The sequence below is a fragment of the Notothenia rossii genome (assembly GCF_949606895.1).
Source record: "Notothenia rossii genome assembly, chromosome: 5".
Classification (NCBI taxonomy): Eukaryota; Metazoa; Chordata; class Actinopteri; order Perciformes; family Nototheniidae; genus Notothenia; species Notothenia rossii.
The window spans coordinates 17017344-17028780 of record NC_136903.1 but is presented as its reverse complement, the minus strand read 5'-3'; the positions used below and the strand labels follow the sequence as shown (position 1 = coordinate 17028780).

The following is an 11437-nucleotide window of genomic DNA, read 5'->3' as shown; positions in this document are numbered from 1 at the left end:
ACAGAGGAGGGACCGAGAGCAAATAGCGGATAAAGCTCTTTCGTACTCGAGACAAGAGCCGGGTCGGGTGAGGTGAACTCTGAGCTCCTCTGGCAGGATGACTCCGGCCGAAGGTCACCGTTATATCAAAGTAACTAAGTACATTTACTCAAGTAAAATGTTGAGGGGCTTGTACTTGTCTTCAGTAATTCAATTTGTTGCTACTTCGTACTTCTACCCCACTACAATTCAGAGGTAAATGGTGTACTTTTACTCCACCAAATGTATTTAATACTTTTAGTTACAGATTTGGACTAAGTGGGCGCTTTCACACCGCATTGAATTATAATCAACACTTAAATAAGACTTTAGTTACACCTGGAGTAACATTGACAAGCTACCCTGCTGCATACAATGTCATTAAACTGCACCTATACCAGCTTTGATAAACACATTCATTGAGGACTGAACTTATTTTTAATCAAAAATGTTCAAATTGCACACACAAAATATATACTGTATATATAAACATCATTGTACACACAGTTATGTAATATTACATATGTATAGTAACCCATAATAACCATAACCCATAAATGCAGAAGCATTTTGATAGAACAGAGACAAATATCCTAAGACAACATATTTAAAATAGGGCAATATGAATGATAAGAGATATCATGACACAATTATGTGTTAACAAGTTAAAAGACACTGAAAACGATGCACACAAACTCAATGAAGCAGGTCTGTATAATCAATACATACTGTACGAATGAACAGTTAGTTTAGGATTCAATTGATATTTACTTTTAAACTGATCAAATATATTACATTTGCAAAAACGGAACTAAATTTAAAGTGCAATGTTTACCTTTCAGACAAAAGTGCCAACATGCAAATAACTGTGTATTGTTGAATACACTTTGTTTGACATATGTTTATAGATGTTTAAGAAACTAATTTCTGTGTACAACATTGCATAAGAATGTCTACAAATATGCAGTGCCTTCAGATCAGAAACTGCAAACCGATATTTATTATTTGCCAACATATTTTTGTAAGAACAAAAAAGAATGGCGAAGCAACAAGAGAGACATTTGTTGGGATACCCTATCATCTGCAGGAGTATACTCATATTCCAAAAAGACTCGGCAGAGGGCCCTCTAATTTTAGCAGGGGAAGGTTACCATACTGGGAGTGATTGTACAGTGCAGTCACATGAAGGGCCTGGCGGTAAGCCAGTAAAAGAGACAGCAGGTCACCTCTGAAGTACTTTTCATTTGAGCCAAAGGGCCCTGTTTTTACAAAGGCCAGATATGTAAAGACCAAATAAAAATGTCTGCAAACATACAAAGTCTTGAAGTGGATTTAAAGTATAACATACCTCAATTTGTGTTTATAACATTATGGAGAAGGTCTGCTGTTTTATTACTTGTGTGTGTGAAATGCACACTTTTTCCCCTGCACGTGTTTTGAGAGAGTTATAAGCAGGTTACTGAGGTCTGACAGGGAACAGTAGTAATTATATAACCTTTTGACTTTCTTCATTAACCTTTGACCCTTTGGTATGTAAATCATTTCCACAAGCTGTCCACTTTCACAGACAGTCTCAAGTGTGGCCCAGACCCATAAACCACTCCACGTGTTCTGAAGTTAAAAGGAAAGGGGTGACTTTGCAGCCACATTAAAACTGTACCTTAATCGAAAAGCAATCTATAAAATGTGTAGTCGCTCAACTGTTGCTCTGATGAGGCTTTGATTCAGAGCTGAGCGTATAATGCTGTTATTACTGTCAACTTGGTACTGCTTCGTCTTTTGTGTTCCATACAGCGGGAGAGACCAGCTTGAATTGCTCGTAGGAGTTTAGGATATCATTTGATCCTATATACAAAGTGCTTTCCCAGTGTTCTTACTCGATATCCCTGGATATAAAAATGAATCGTATGGTGTATGTGTTCCACCTTCTGGACTCCTCTGAGGCAGTGAGACTGTTAGTCAGCCTACAGGGACCTCTGCTGGTGGATTTGTATGTATCTGATTTGGGATTGGATTTGTACATTTAAATTGTATGGCAATGGCAATGTTATACAAACGTTTCAAATTCCAACTTTAACTTAAACATTTGCGTGTTTGTTTATTGTGACAGGAAAACATGAAACCTGGTAAAAGCACATTATTGAATTTTATTATTTTATTATTTTTAACAAAAATGAAAACATCAATAGCAAAAACAGAATTAACTGTCATTAGTAAACCACTCAAATAAAAAGATCAAAAGTGGTTTTGTTTTACATATATTTTAAGGATAATATTTTCAGGCGTGCTGTTTTGTTTAGATAATTAACATCTGGAGCTCTTTTAATGTTCTTTTTGATTATTGTTACACCAGGTCTTGTCAAAACCTTTATTCCATCAGAGCTCAACCATAGACTGTATATAAAGCTCAACGCTAACTTTTAAAAGTGGTTGCCAGGCTGGCAACCAGGCATCAGCTTTTGGTTGCCAAAACTGAATATACGGTTGCCATTTTTAGTCACCTTATATTTTAAATAATTAGGATACTATACAGTTATACATCAACTTAATAATTAAACTGTGACACAAAAGAATGTTCAAATGCTTTACAATAAGTAATTAACACAATTATTTGAAACTAAAGTGGTAGTAAACTTGTAAACTTCACATATCCCCCAAAAATGAATTGAGCAAGTCGCTAGTTTCGTCATCCGCTGTCTCCCTTTCAAATGTGGGTTTTCTTGGCCTTTGTGCTGACCCCCACCATCCATTGGCCCTTCAGCAAGTATTGGATTGGCCATGATACATTTCTAATGTTAAATAAATGAAAACCATTCACAGTTAGGAATGAGATAATGCTGTAAGTTACCTTAAATTAATATGTCTAACTATATTTAAAATATGTTACCTTTTTATAGAAGTAATTATATTTGTATGCCAATATTTGCCAATGGTAAAGTTTCGTTTTGCACTTTTATTTTGGTAGTAAGATCGGGACTCTTATTTTTGAAGGAACGTTTACCGGAAGTGAATGCACAACGGAGCACAACAACATTTCCTCTTTGCTTTTTTTCTTTTTCGTTAAGAGTTCATCTTGCGCTTTATCACTTGAATCACTTTGAACATTCGTTTGAGATGTTGACGAGTTGACGAGTTTTACCGCACAGTAGAACAACTTAATTTGCTTCGCCCTTTTTTGTAAAACAAACACACGGCGCACCTATACAAACAAAATAGCAATTCTACTCCACTACAATGGTATTTTTACTCCACTAAATGTATTTTAGTTACTTTGCAGATTCTGATTAATGATGTGAAATATAAACAACCCTTAAATAAGGCTTTAGTTATTCCGGAGTAAAATTCAGGGAAGGTGATTGTCAAGTAACCTAACCTACTGTATGACCAGCTGGACCCAGGCGAATAGCACAACATTAAGGCCTATCCTGTCACTTCACAAACAAGCTCTCAAAGTTTTGGACAGAAAACCTAAGCTATAACACCCTTGCAAAATCCTGGACAAACATAACCTGCTCAGCTGGGAAAATATTTTAAAACACACTGATGCATGTCTCATTTTTAAAATTCTAAACGGCAAGGCACCCCCACCACTCTGCACTTTTATACAGCAGAAAAATTCAAACAGCAGAACCACAAGGTCTGCCCTAAGAGGGGACTGTGTAGTCCGTCTTAGGTCCAGTTCCTTTGGTAAACACTGTTTCTCTGTGAGGGCACCAACACTCTGGAACACAATACCAATACAGATACAGAATAACACCTCCTATTATACATTTAACCACAATTATAAGAACTGGCTTTTAAACAATCAAAAATGTAAACACTTTGAACTGTATCAAGGTGATATTTCATCTGTTTGCATCTTTGTTTTTTCCTCTCTATTGTTGTACTGCTGTTCCTATTTATTGTTGTACTGCTATTTATGTATTGTTGTACTGATGTTGTCTGCTGTACTCTATTTAATTATGTTTTTATGTTCTAGTCTTGTTGTGGTCATTTAACATCTTTCCAAGGACAACAGTTGAAAATTAGCCTGCTGGCTAATACTGGCTCATTTACAGCAATGTGAATTAATGTGCACTGTCCTTTAAATAAATAAACAAACAAACAAGCAAACAAACAAAGTGCCAACAATCAGGCGAGATATTTGTTAGTTGGTGCTTGAGAAGACTAAACATTTATCTGCAGATCCCTATAAAGTATATTCATTACTTGTTATTCTCTACTAATAGTTCATTAAAGACTGTATATAATGGCTATTTTGCACATCCCTTTCAAGATTTCAAAATTTTCTAAGGTTTATTGACATATTATATACACAACTAATTCAATAACGTGCTTTAACCACTAGGCGGTGCACACAAGGTATACACAGCCATGATCACTTTGTATTATTAGTGTAGGACACTTGTGTATGTGTAACATCTGAAGATGTGTAGTTTTATTCATGTTTTCACATAATTGTACAGGATATTGCTATATTATTTCACATGTTTTACTTCTAATATCTGATTTGTAAAACATCACAGACAAAAAGGTATCCGGAATTTAACAGTAAGCTATTGAAATTCTGAATCCACAGATGTGTCTCCCATCACCCAAAACCCCTGACTATTCTCTCAACTCAGTATTTACATTCTTATATTAAAAAAAAATCAGTAATATCTTTAAAAACTACAAGTCCTTTTATATCAGCTGTGCACCGTTATGGTGTAAACATAGGCCTAACCTATCTACCAATTGGATCAAATATGAAAGTCAGCCGAATTAGTATTGATACTGCAAGAAGACGTATTGTGTGGAGAGAAATGTAAGATGTTGTTTAATTGCTGATATATTTATGATCCACGTCACGTTTTCAGTTTTGGCGGCAGTTCTTCCTGTTTGTCTAGAAGTCTTCTCATCAGGGCTCTATAAATAGAGAACTACGGAAGATATGTAATATTTAATGCAGCCAAACCGTGTATTACAATGCCGTTATGTGATGTCTTTCAAAGAGAAAAGCAAGCACACTCGGAATGAAGTATTATTTTATTTTTAAAAAAGGTTTTCGGATTTCACATCGCATAAGCACCATTTCCCAACGTGCATTGCGGCTAAACCATCGAATCACCAAGCTGAGGATCTTGCCTACGTCTGTTTCCGGTATTGTTAATGACGGATGTATTTTGTTATACACACATTTCTTCACATTTAAATTGAAATGTACATTAAAGTATTTCGTGTGGCCTTCTACAATGTTTTTAAATATAACTACGGTTCTAGTTGAAGAGTTTGTAAATTAACATGAACCGAAGCTGTTGCCTGGCAACGCAATCGCACAACGTCACGTCCGTTAATTCCACATCCACACACATGGATTAACATCGATTTAATACATTAATGTAGCCTTTGTTTATGCTAAAAGAGGTGTCGACCAGCTGGGGCAACAAGAAAATCGGCGAAATCGAGTGTGACTATTACAAAATAAATCATTATTATATTAATATTGACAATAACAACCGACAGTCGGAGTAGCATTTGCTTGGCATTTCCAACGAGTAATGAATATACTTTATAGGGATCCTATTAATATTTAATGATACAAATTATGAAATTCAATAACATGCTTTAACCACCAGGTGTCCCTTTCTATCAGCTGTGCACCTTTATGGTGTAAATACAGCCTATCTACCAATTGGATCAAATATAAAAGTCAGCCGAATTAGTGTTGATACTGTGAGGAGACGTATTGTGTGAAGAGAAATGTAAGATGTTGTTTAATTGCTGATATATTTATGATCCACGTCACGTTTTCAGTGTTGGCGGCAGTTCCTCATAGTCTTCTCATCAGGGCTCTATAAATAGAGAACTACAGCAGATATGTAATATTTAATGCAGCCGAACCGTGTATTACAATGCCGTTATGTGATGACTTTCAAAGAGAAAAGCAAGCACACTCGGAATATGGTATTATTTTTATTATTTTTATTTTTTTAAATGTTGACGATGTGATGTGAGATGACCACCTTGGTAACAATGAAAACGTTGTATAGACACAATTTCCTGAAGTAATCTTCGTAATAACTAGCAAACTAAAGATCATGTACATTCACTGCACACATAACCTGAAATCAAACTAATATTTCTAGCATCAAATGACATCAAAACGCATTTTAATGGCCAAACTAACTTTAAAATAGGTTTTCCATCGAGAATAAAACGCAGGGATCCTACAATTTCAGAGGCGTTTTTGTAGAAATACTACGTCCTACGGTGTGGACCAACGTAGTTATTACACGTTTTTTTGTGAGACTGGGTTGAAACGACCAGTCAAAATCGAAGTAACCAACGTGTTTTTAAACGGAGCAGAAATAGAACTAGTCTCCCACTTCAAGTATCTTGGAGTCATATTGGATTCGAACTTGACTTTTAAGAAATATATTAAGAAAGTATCCAATACCATTAAATTCAACTTGCAACATTTTAAACAAATCAGACCTTTCTTGACTGTCAATGCTGCAAAGTCATACCTCCACTGTATGATTCTATACATTGAATACTGTTTTACAAACTGTTCCTTTGCTTGTGCCGCAAACCTGAAACCAATAGAACAGCTGTACAAGAGGGCTATCAAGGTGTTTGACAGAAAGCCAAATCCATACCACCACTGTACCATCCTTGAAAAACACAATATCTTAAGTTTTGACCATTTTAAGTCTTTTGAAAGTACGTGTTTTTTTAATAAATGTTTACATGGACTGGCCCCCCCGGAATTCATCCACAAAAAAAAACACTGAACGCTGCACTAAGTCAGAAACCAGAGGAGACTGTGAGGTCCACCGTAGACAGACCACTTTTGGACAAAATGTCCTCTCCATTAAAGGCAGCTCATTGTGGAATAGCCTCCCAACTGAGATACGGGATTGTCCCACTCTCAATAGTTTTAAAGGTCAACTCAAAGAATGGTTGAGAAACAAACAGACGTGCAATCACCGCTAAATGCACTTTAACACAGGGGTATCTCCTCTTGCACTTTATGTAGCTCTTGTATCTTCTCTTGCACTTTATATGTCGTTGCTGCTATATTATATTACCATTTCATAAACACTTATGTATGCTGCTCTTGCTCTTTTGTACTTTTTGCATATCATGTATTTTGTTTTTGCTATGTTTGCTATTAAAATGTAATTTTCTTAAATGTTTTTTGTGAGGGACTGCGGATGGAAATTAGCTCAAAGCTAAATCTGGCATATTTACACTTGACACGTTTTAATGTTTTAAGTGTTCATCACTGTGCATTGTCCCTGCCAAATAAACTATTAAATGAAATGAAATAAAGCATCTATACATATTGTGCCTGACGAATTGGTTTATATGGTTCAAAGACAGGAAACAAAACAAAGATTCACAGTGAATCTGCTTTCTGTAGTTCTTGATCCAAAATGTGAAGTCATGAGGAAAGCAACATCATTTGTGCTTTAAAGATGTAAAAACATATTGTTTTAAATATTATTTATTAAGTAATTCCTTCAATAATTATTTTAACTCCTGCTCAATATTAAAAACTCTTATTATTAACAATAATAGCAATATTAAATAATAAACACAACAATAATAGTATTGTTATAACTGTTCCAATTAATAGTTGTTGTAATAATAATAATAAAAAACTTTACTTTTTATTTATTTTTCATTTATTGTTTTTATTATAAAAAATACACACAGTGCTAGTAAATTGTTAAATGTAGTATCGCCATTTTTTAAACTGTATAAAATATCTTCTTTAAAGATAGAAGATGAAGAACCAATAGGATTCCACAGGATGATGGTGGGCGGGACTTCCTGGAGGAAGACATTGTTATGTAGCTGTTTATCTGCAGCAAATGTTTCCCTCGTTTCCGAATTGTGTAGCTCATTCAAAAGGGACCGTGTTTTAACTGAAATACAGTGGAGACGGTTTAATTTACGTGTATAACAGGGTCAGGATTAACACGACAATGCAGAACCTTACAGCGATAAAATCGTTTGTTTTCCAGTATCCTAAAACTATTGCTGTGATCACAGTAACAGGTAATACTTTTTCAGAAGAAACAACAACTAACATCTTAGTGAGTCTAGTGTGTACACTCACGTAGTCTACCTTTACGCTAGTGCTTGATAATATAAAGTGCAGTCTTTAATGATTCAGTTGAGAGACGGTGGTCCTGCAAAAACTGAAAGTGTTTACTGGTTGAATTCATGAAAATAAATGTGATTGCATGCTTAGAGAACTGACGTGTCTTGCAACAAATGTATAATGCTAAAAGTTTCGCTATTTAAAATAGCTTTTGAAAATGGTTTGACAAGTCCCAATGTTTGCTCTGTTGTTCTGTAATTGCTGCATAGGACCACAGCTACACAATCATTACATATTTACTAACCCATGGTTTGAGTAAATGGTGTGAGCCTTCATTTTAGTTATACAAATGAATGATGTATTATTGCCTCTATTGTTGTCTAAATGGTCCCCTGATGTGAGCTATGATAATAATAATAAAGGGATGTATGAATAGACATACATATTGAGCCTATTTTACAGCAATTAAGGTACATACAAGACATTCCTGATGAAACCCTATTCACTGTGATGAACAAAACGGTATATTATTATGTGTTCAATCATTTTCTCGAGCCAATTTTTAGCGTATTTGCTTGAAAACCATTAACTGATTGACAAAATATGTGCCAGTATTTTTTTATTTAAAACGTTTTTTATATGCGAATATATAAATACAACTGCAGATCAGTGAAGTGTCAATGATGGAGACGTATTTTAACTTATTTTTCCAACAGGAGTAGGACTCTTTGGAGTGAAGAAATGGATGGCAGGTGGAGTTTGTCGCAGTAAAGCCTCACTGGAAGGAAAGACCGTCCTTATCACCGGAGGCAACACTGGGATTGGCAAAGAAACCGCTGTAGACCTGGCTAGAAGGGGTTTGTGGCTTATCCAGTTTTGATGTTGTTGCATTTAAGTATTTCATTTGAAAACTAACAAGATTTGCTGCTGCATTACAGGCGCAAGAGTCATTCTGGCCTGCAGAGACATGGACAGAGCCAATAAAGCTGCAGCAGAGGTGATGAAGAGGAGCGGAAACGACCAAGTTGTTGTCAGAAAGTTGGACTTGGCGTCTCTGGAGTCGGTGCGACAACTAGCCAAAGACGTTCTAGATAATGAAGAAAGGCTGGATGTTCTCATCAATAATGCAGGTAGATATAAATCACTTCTCACCTCTGATGTCTGTGATATAACACCTTTCTTAACTTTTTATTTAATTTTAGGTATTATGAGCTGCCCAGAATGGAAGACTGAAGATGGCTTTGAAATGCAGTTTGGTGTGAACCACCTGGGCCACTTCCTTTTAACAAACTGCCTGTTGGATCTCCTGGAGAAGTCGTCCCCGAGTCGCATTGTCAATGTCTCCAGTTTAGCTCATGAAAAAGGTGCCACTTTTCTCTTCTTTTAGTTCAAGAGATGTAGATAGACTTTTATTCTCTCACAAATGTTGTCCCTTCATTCATATTTGTATATTAAATGATTCCTCTGTGAATACTGCTTTCCCTCAACAGGTCAAATCTATTTTGATGACATAAATCTGGAGAAAAAATACCACCCTTGGAAAAGCTATTCTCAAAGTAAACTAGCTAATGTCCTCTTTACAAGGGAGCTGGCTAACAATTTGAAAGGTATTAACATATTTTAAATGTACACCAAACATTATGCAGTTTTTAATAGACTCCTAGATTGTGTGAATGACACATCTTATCATTTTGCAGGGACCGGAGTAACGAGTTACAGCCTGCACCCTGGGGTCATCCGTACAGAGCTCGGCCGACACATGTGGCCCGAAATGCCCCTGTGGAAGAAAGTTCTATTCGCACCATTCATGTTCCTCATCAAGTCTCCAACAGAAGGCGCTCAGACCACCATCTACTGCGCTGTGGAGGAAAGCCTGCAGAATGAAAGTGGACTCTACTACAGGTCAGTCATTGTGAATCAGTAGCTTCATTATTAGAAGTGAGACAGCCACGTTCAATACAAGATTCAAGGGGAACTTCATTGTTCTACAGAGTATTTTGAACACTTAACATACAGTACAAAGGAGACATCGACAGCAGTAGCGAATACTCCAAGTATATAACATAGGTTGGGTCATTAACTATTCTTTTGGCTTATGTCTGACATAATACACTCTGAATCAACATAGGAAATGCAGTCGTGGTTGTCTTCTGCTACAGCTATCTTCTATTTTATAAGATACACTGGCAAATAAGTGATGGGCCCAATGTGCTAGCAAACAATTATCTATTTATCAAGCAGACAAAATGGTATTCATTTGGGTTTCATGTTCCTTTCCACCCGATAATTGACGCTCTTTTTTGCTCTCCAACTGAGTCATGAGGGAAAAATCTGGCTTTTGTTGATGGCCAGGTATAATACAGTGTGCTTATCAGAGCTTTTTTAGAGAAAATATCTGCCTGCTGCACAGAAGAGATTGATTTAAAATAGATTAAAATGATCCATAGAGCTGAGTGGGGGCTGCAGTGGCGGGTCACAATTAGTGACCACCTTCAACTACATCACAGTTGTCATTGTTGTATAAAAAAGGACCCAAGATCGGTCAAAAAACAGGACTCAACTAAAGGCCATTATCAAGTCAGTGAATAATACCAAACTAAATAACCATGAATCAAATGACCACAAACCAATTCTTATTCATCATGAGCATTTTTACTTGTGAGTAAATCAGCATTGTGGAAATGGACCAAGTCACATGTCTAACAGTGAATTGTTCACTGATTACAGCGACTGCGCCCCTAAAACCGCCGCCCCCCAGGGCCTGGATGATGAAGCTGCCAAGAAGCTGTGGGATCTGAGTGCGGCTATGGTTAGCCGGACATAATCACGGTGACATCGATGATGCTCATCATCATCATCATCATCATCATCATCTTCATAGTACCAAAGGACTAACAAGTGGCCTGAGGACAGACTGATGCTCTCTCGAATGAGCATCTGTGTGGCCACTATCAGCTGAGCTCCTACTTAACGTGACAAATAAGTAAACAGACAGCATTCACAAGAGATAGACATTTATTCAGAATATTCAACAAACTACTTGCAAAAATACTATGGATTTCAGTTAAACAGAAGCAATGCTTCACAGTTAAGTAACATGGAAGCTGTATGATCTTTAGTTTTGATTGCCATTAGCGTGAAATGACATTTAAAGTGACAAAATTCAACAATGTCTGTTGACTGAGGGGTTGAATGTCATTTAATGTTACTTGATTTAATCATATAAGGATTACGTGTGCTTGAAGGTTTGTAACACTGTTAATAGCAACCTTTTTTCTCCTGGGCAATAAAGTGCTGTTATACGTAGCCCATGGTTGTACCTGT

General features: G+C 36.4%; 1 protein-coding gene across 2 annotated transcripts; it reads left to right on the top strand.

Moving 5' to 3' along the window:
* The first annotated feature begins 1 nt into the window (after window position 1).
* LOC307039899 (retinol dehydrogenase 13-like) lies at window positions 2–11419 on the top strand. 2 transcript variants are annotated; one of them, XM_079682342.1, is made up of 7 exons: window positions 2–130; window positions 8830–8970; window positions 9052–9243; window positions 9316–9477; window positions 9604–9720; window positions 9811–10015; window positions 10841–11419. In XM_079682342.1, the coding sequence occupies exons 2-7, from the start codon at window positions 8859–8861 to the stop codon at window positions 10935–10937; spliced, it is 885 nt and encodes a 294-aa protein (XP_079538468.1). In that variant the 5' UTR covers window positions 2–130; window positions 8830–8858; the 3' UTR covers window positions 10938–11419. The 2 variants fall into 2 exon arrangements, with proteins under 2 accessions (XP_079538468.1, XP_079538467.1); XM_079682341.1 differs by lacking the exon at window positions 2–130 and adding an exon at window positions 7846–8067.
* Window positions 11420–11437: the final 18 nt, after the last annotated feature.

Excerpts from the sequence above, each read along its gene's own strand:
- LOC307039899 (XM_079682341.1), top strand. The coding sequence starts at position 7,995 with ATGCAGAACCTTACAGCGATAAAATCGTTTGTTTTCCAGTATCCTAAA. Across the intron at positions 8,068-8,829 it reads TGCTGTGATCACAGTAACAG|GAGTAGGACTCTTTGGAGTG; the intron begins GTAATACTTTTT and ends TTTTTCCAACAG. Across the intron at positions 9,721-9,810 it reads GCTGGCTAACAATTTGAAAG|GGACCGGAGTAACGAGTTAC; the intron begins GTATTAACATAT and ends ATCATTTTGCAG.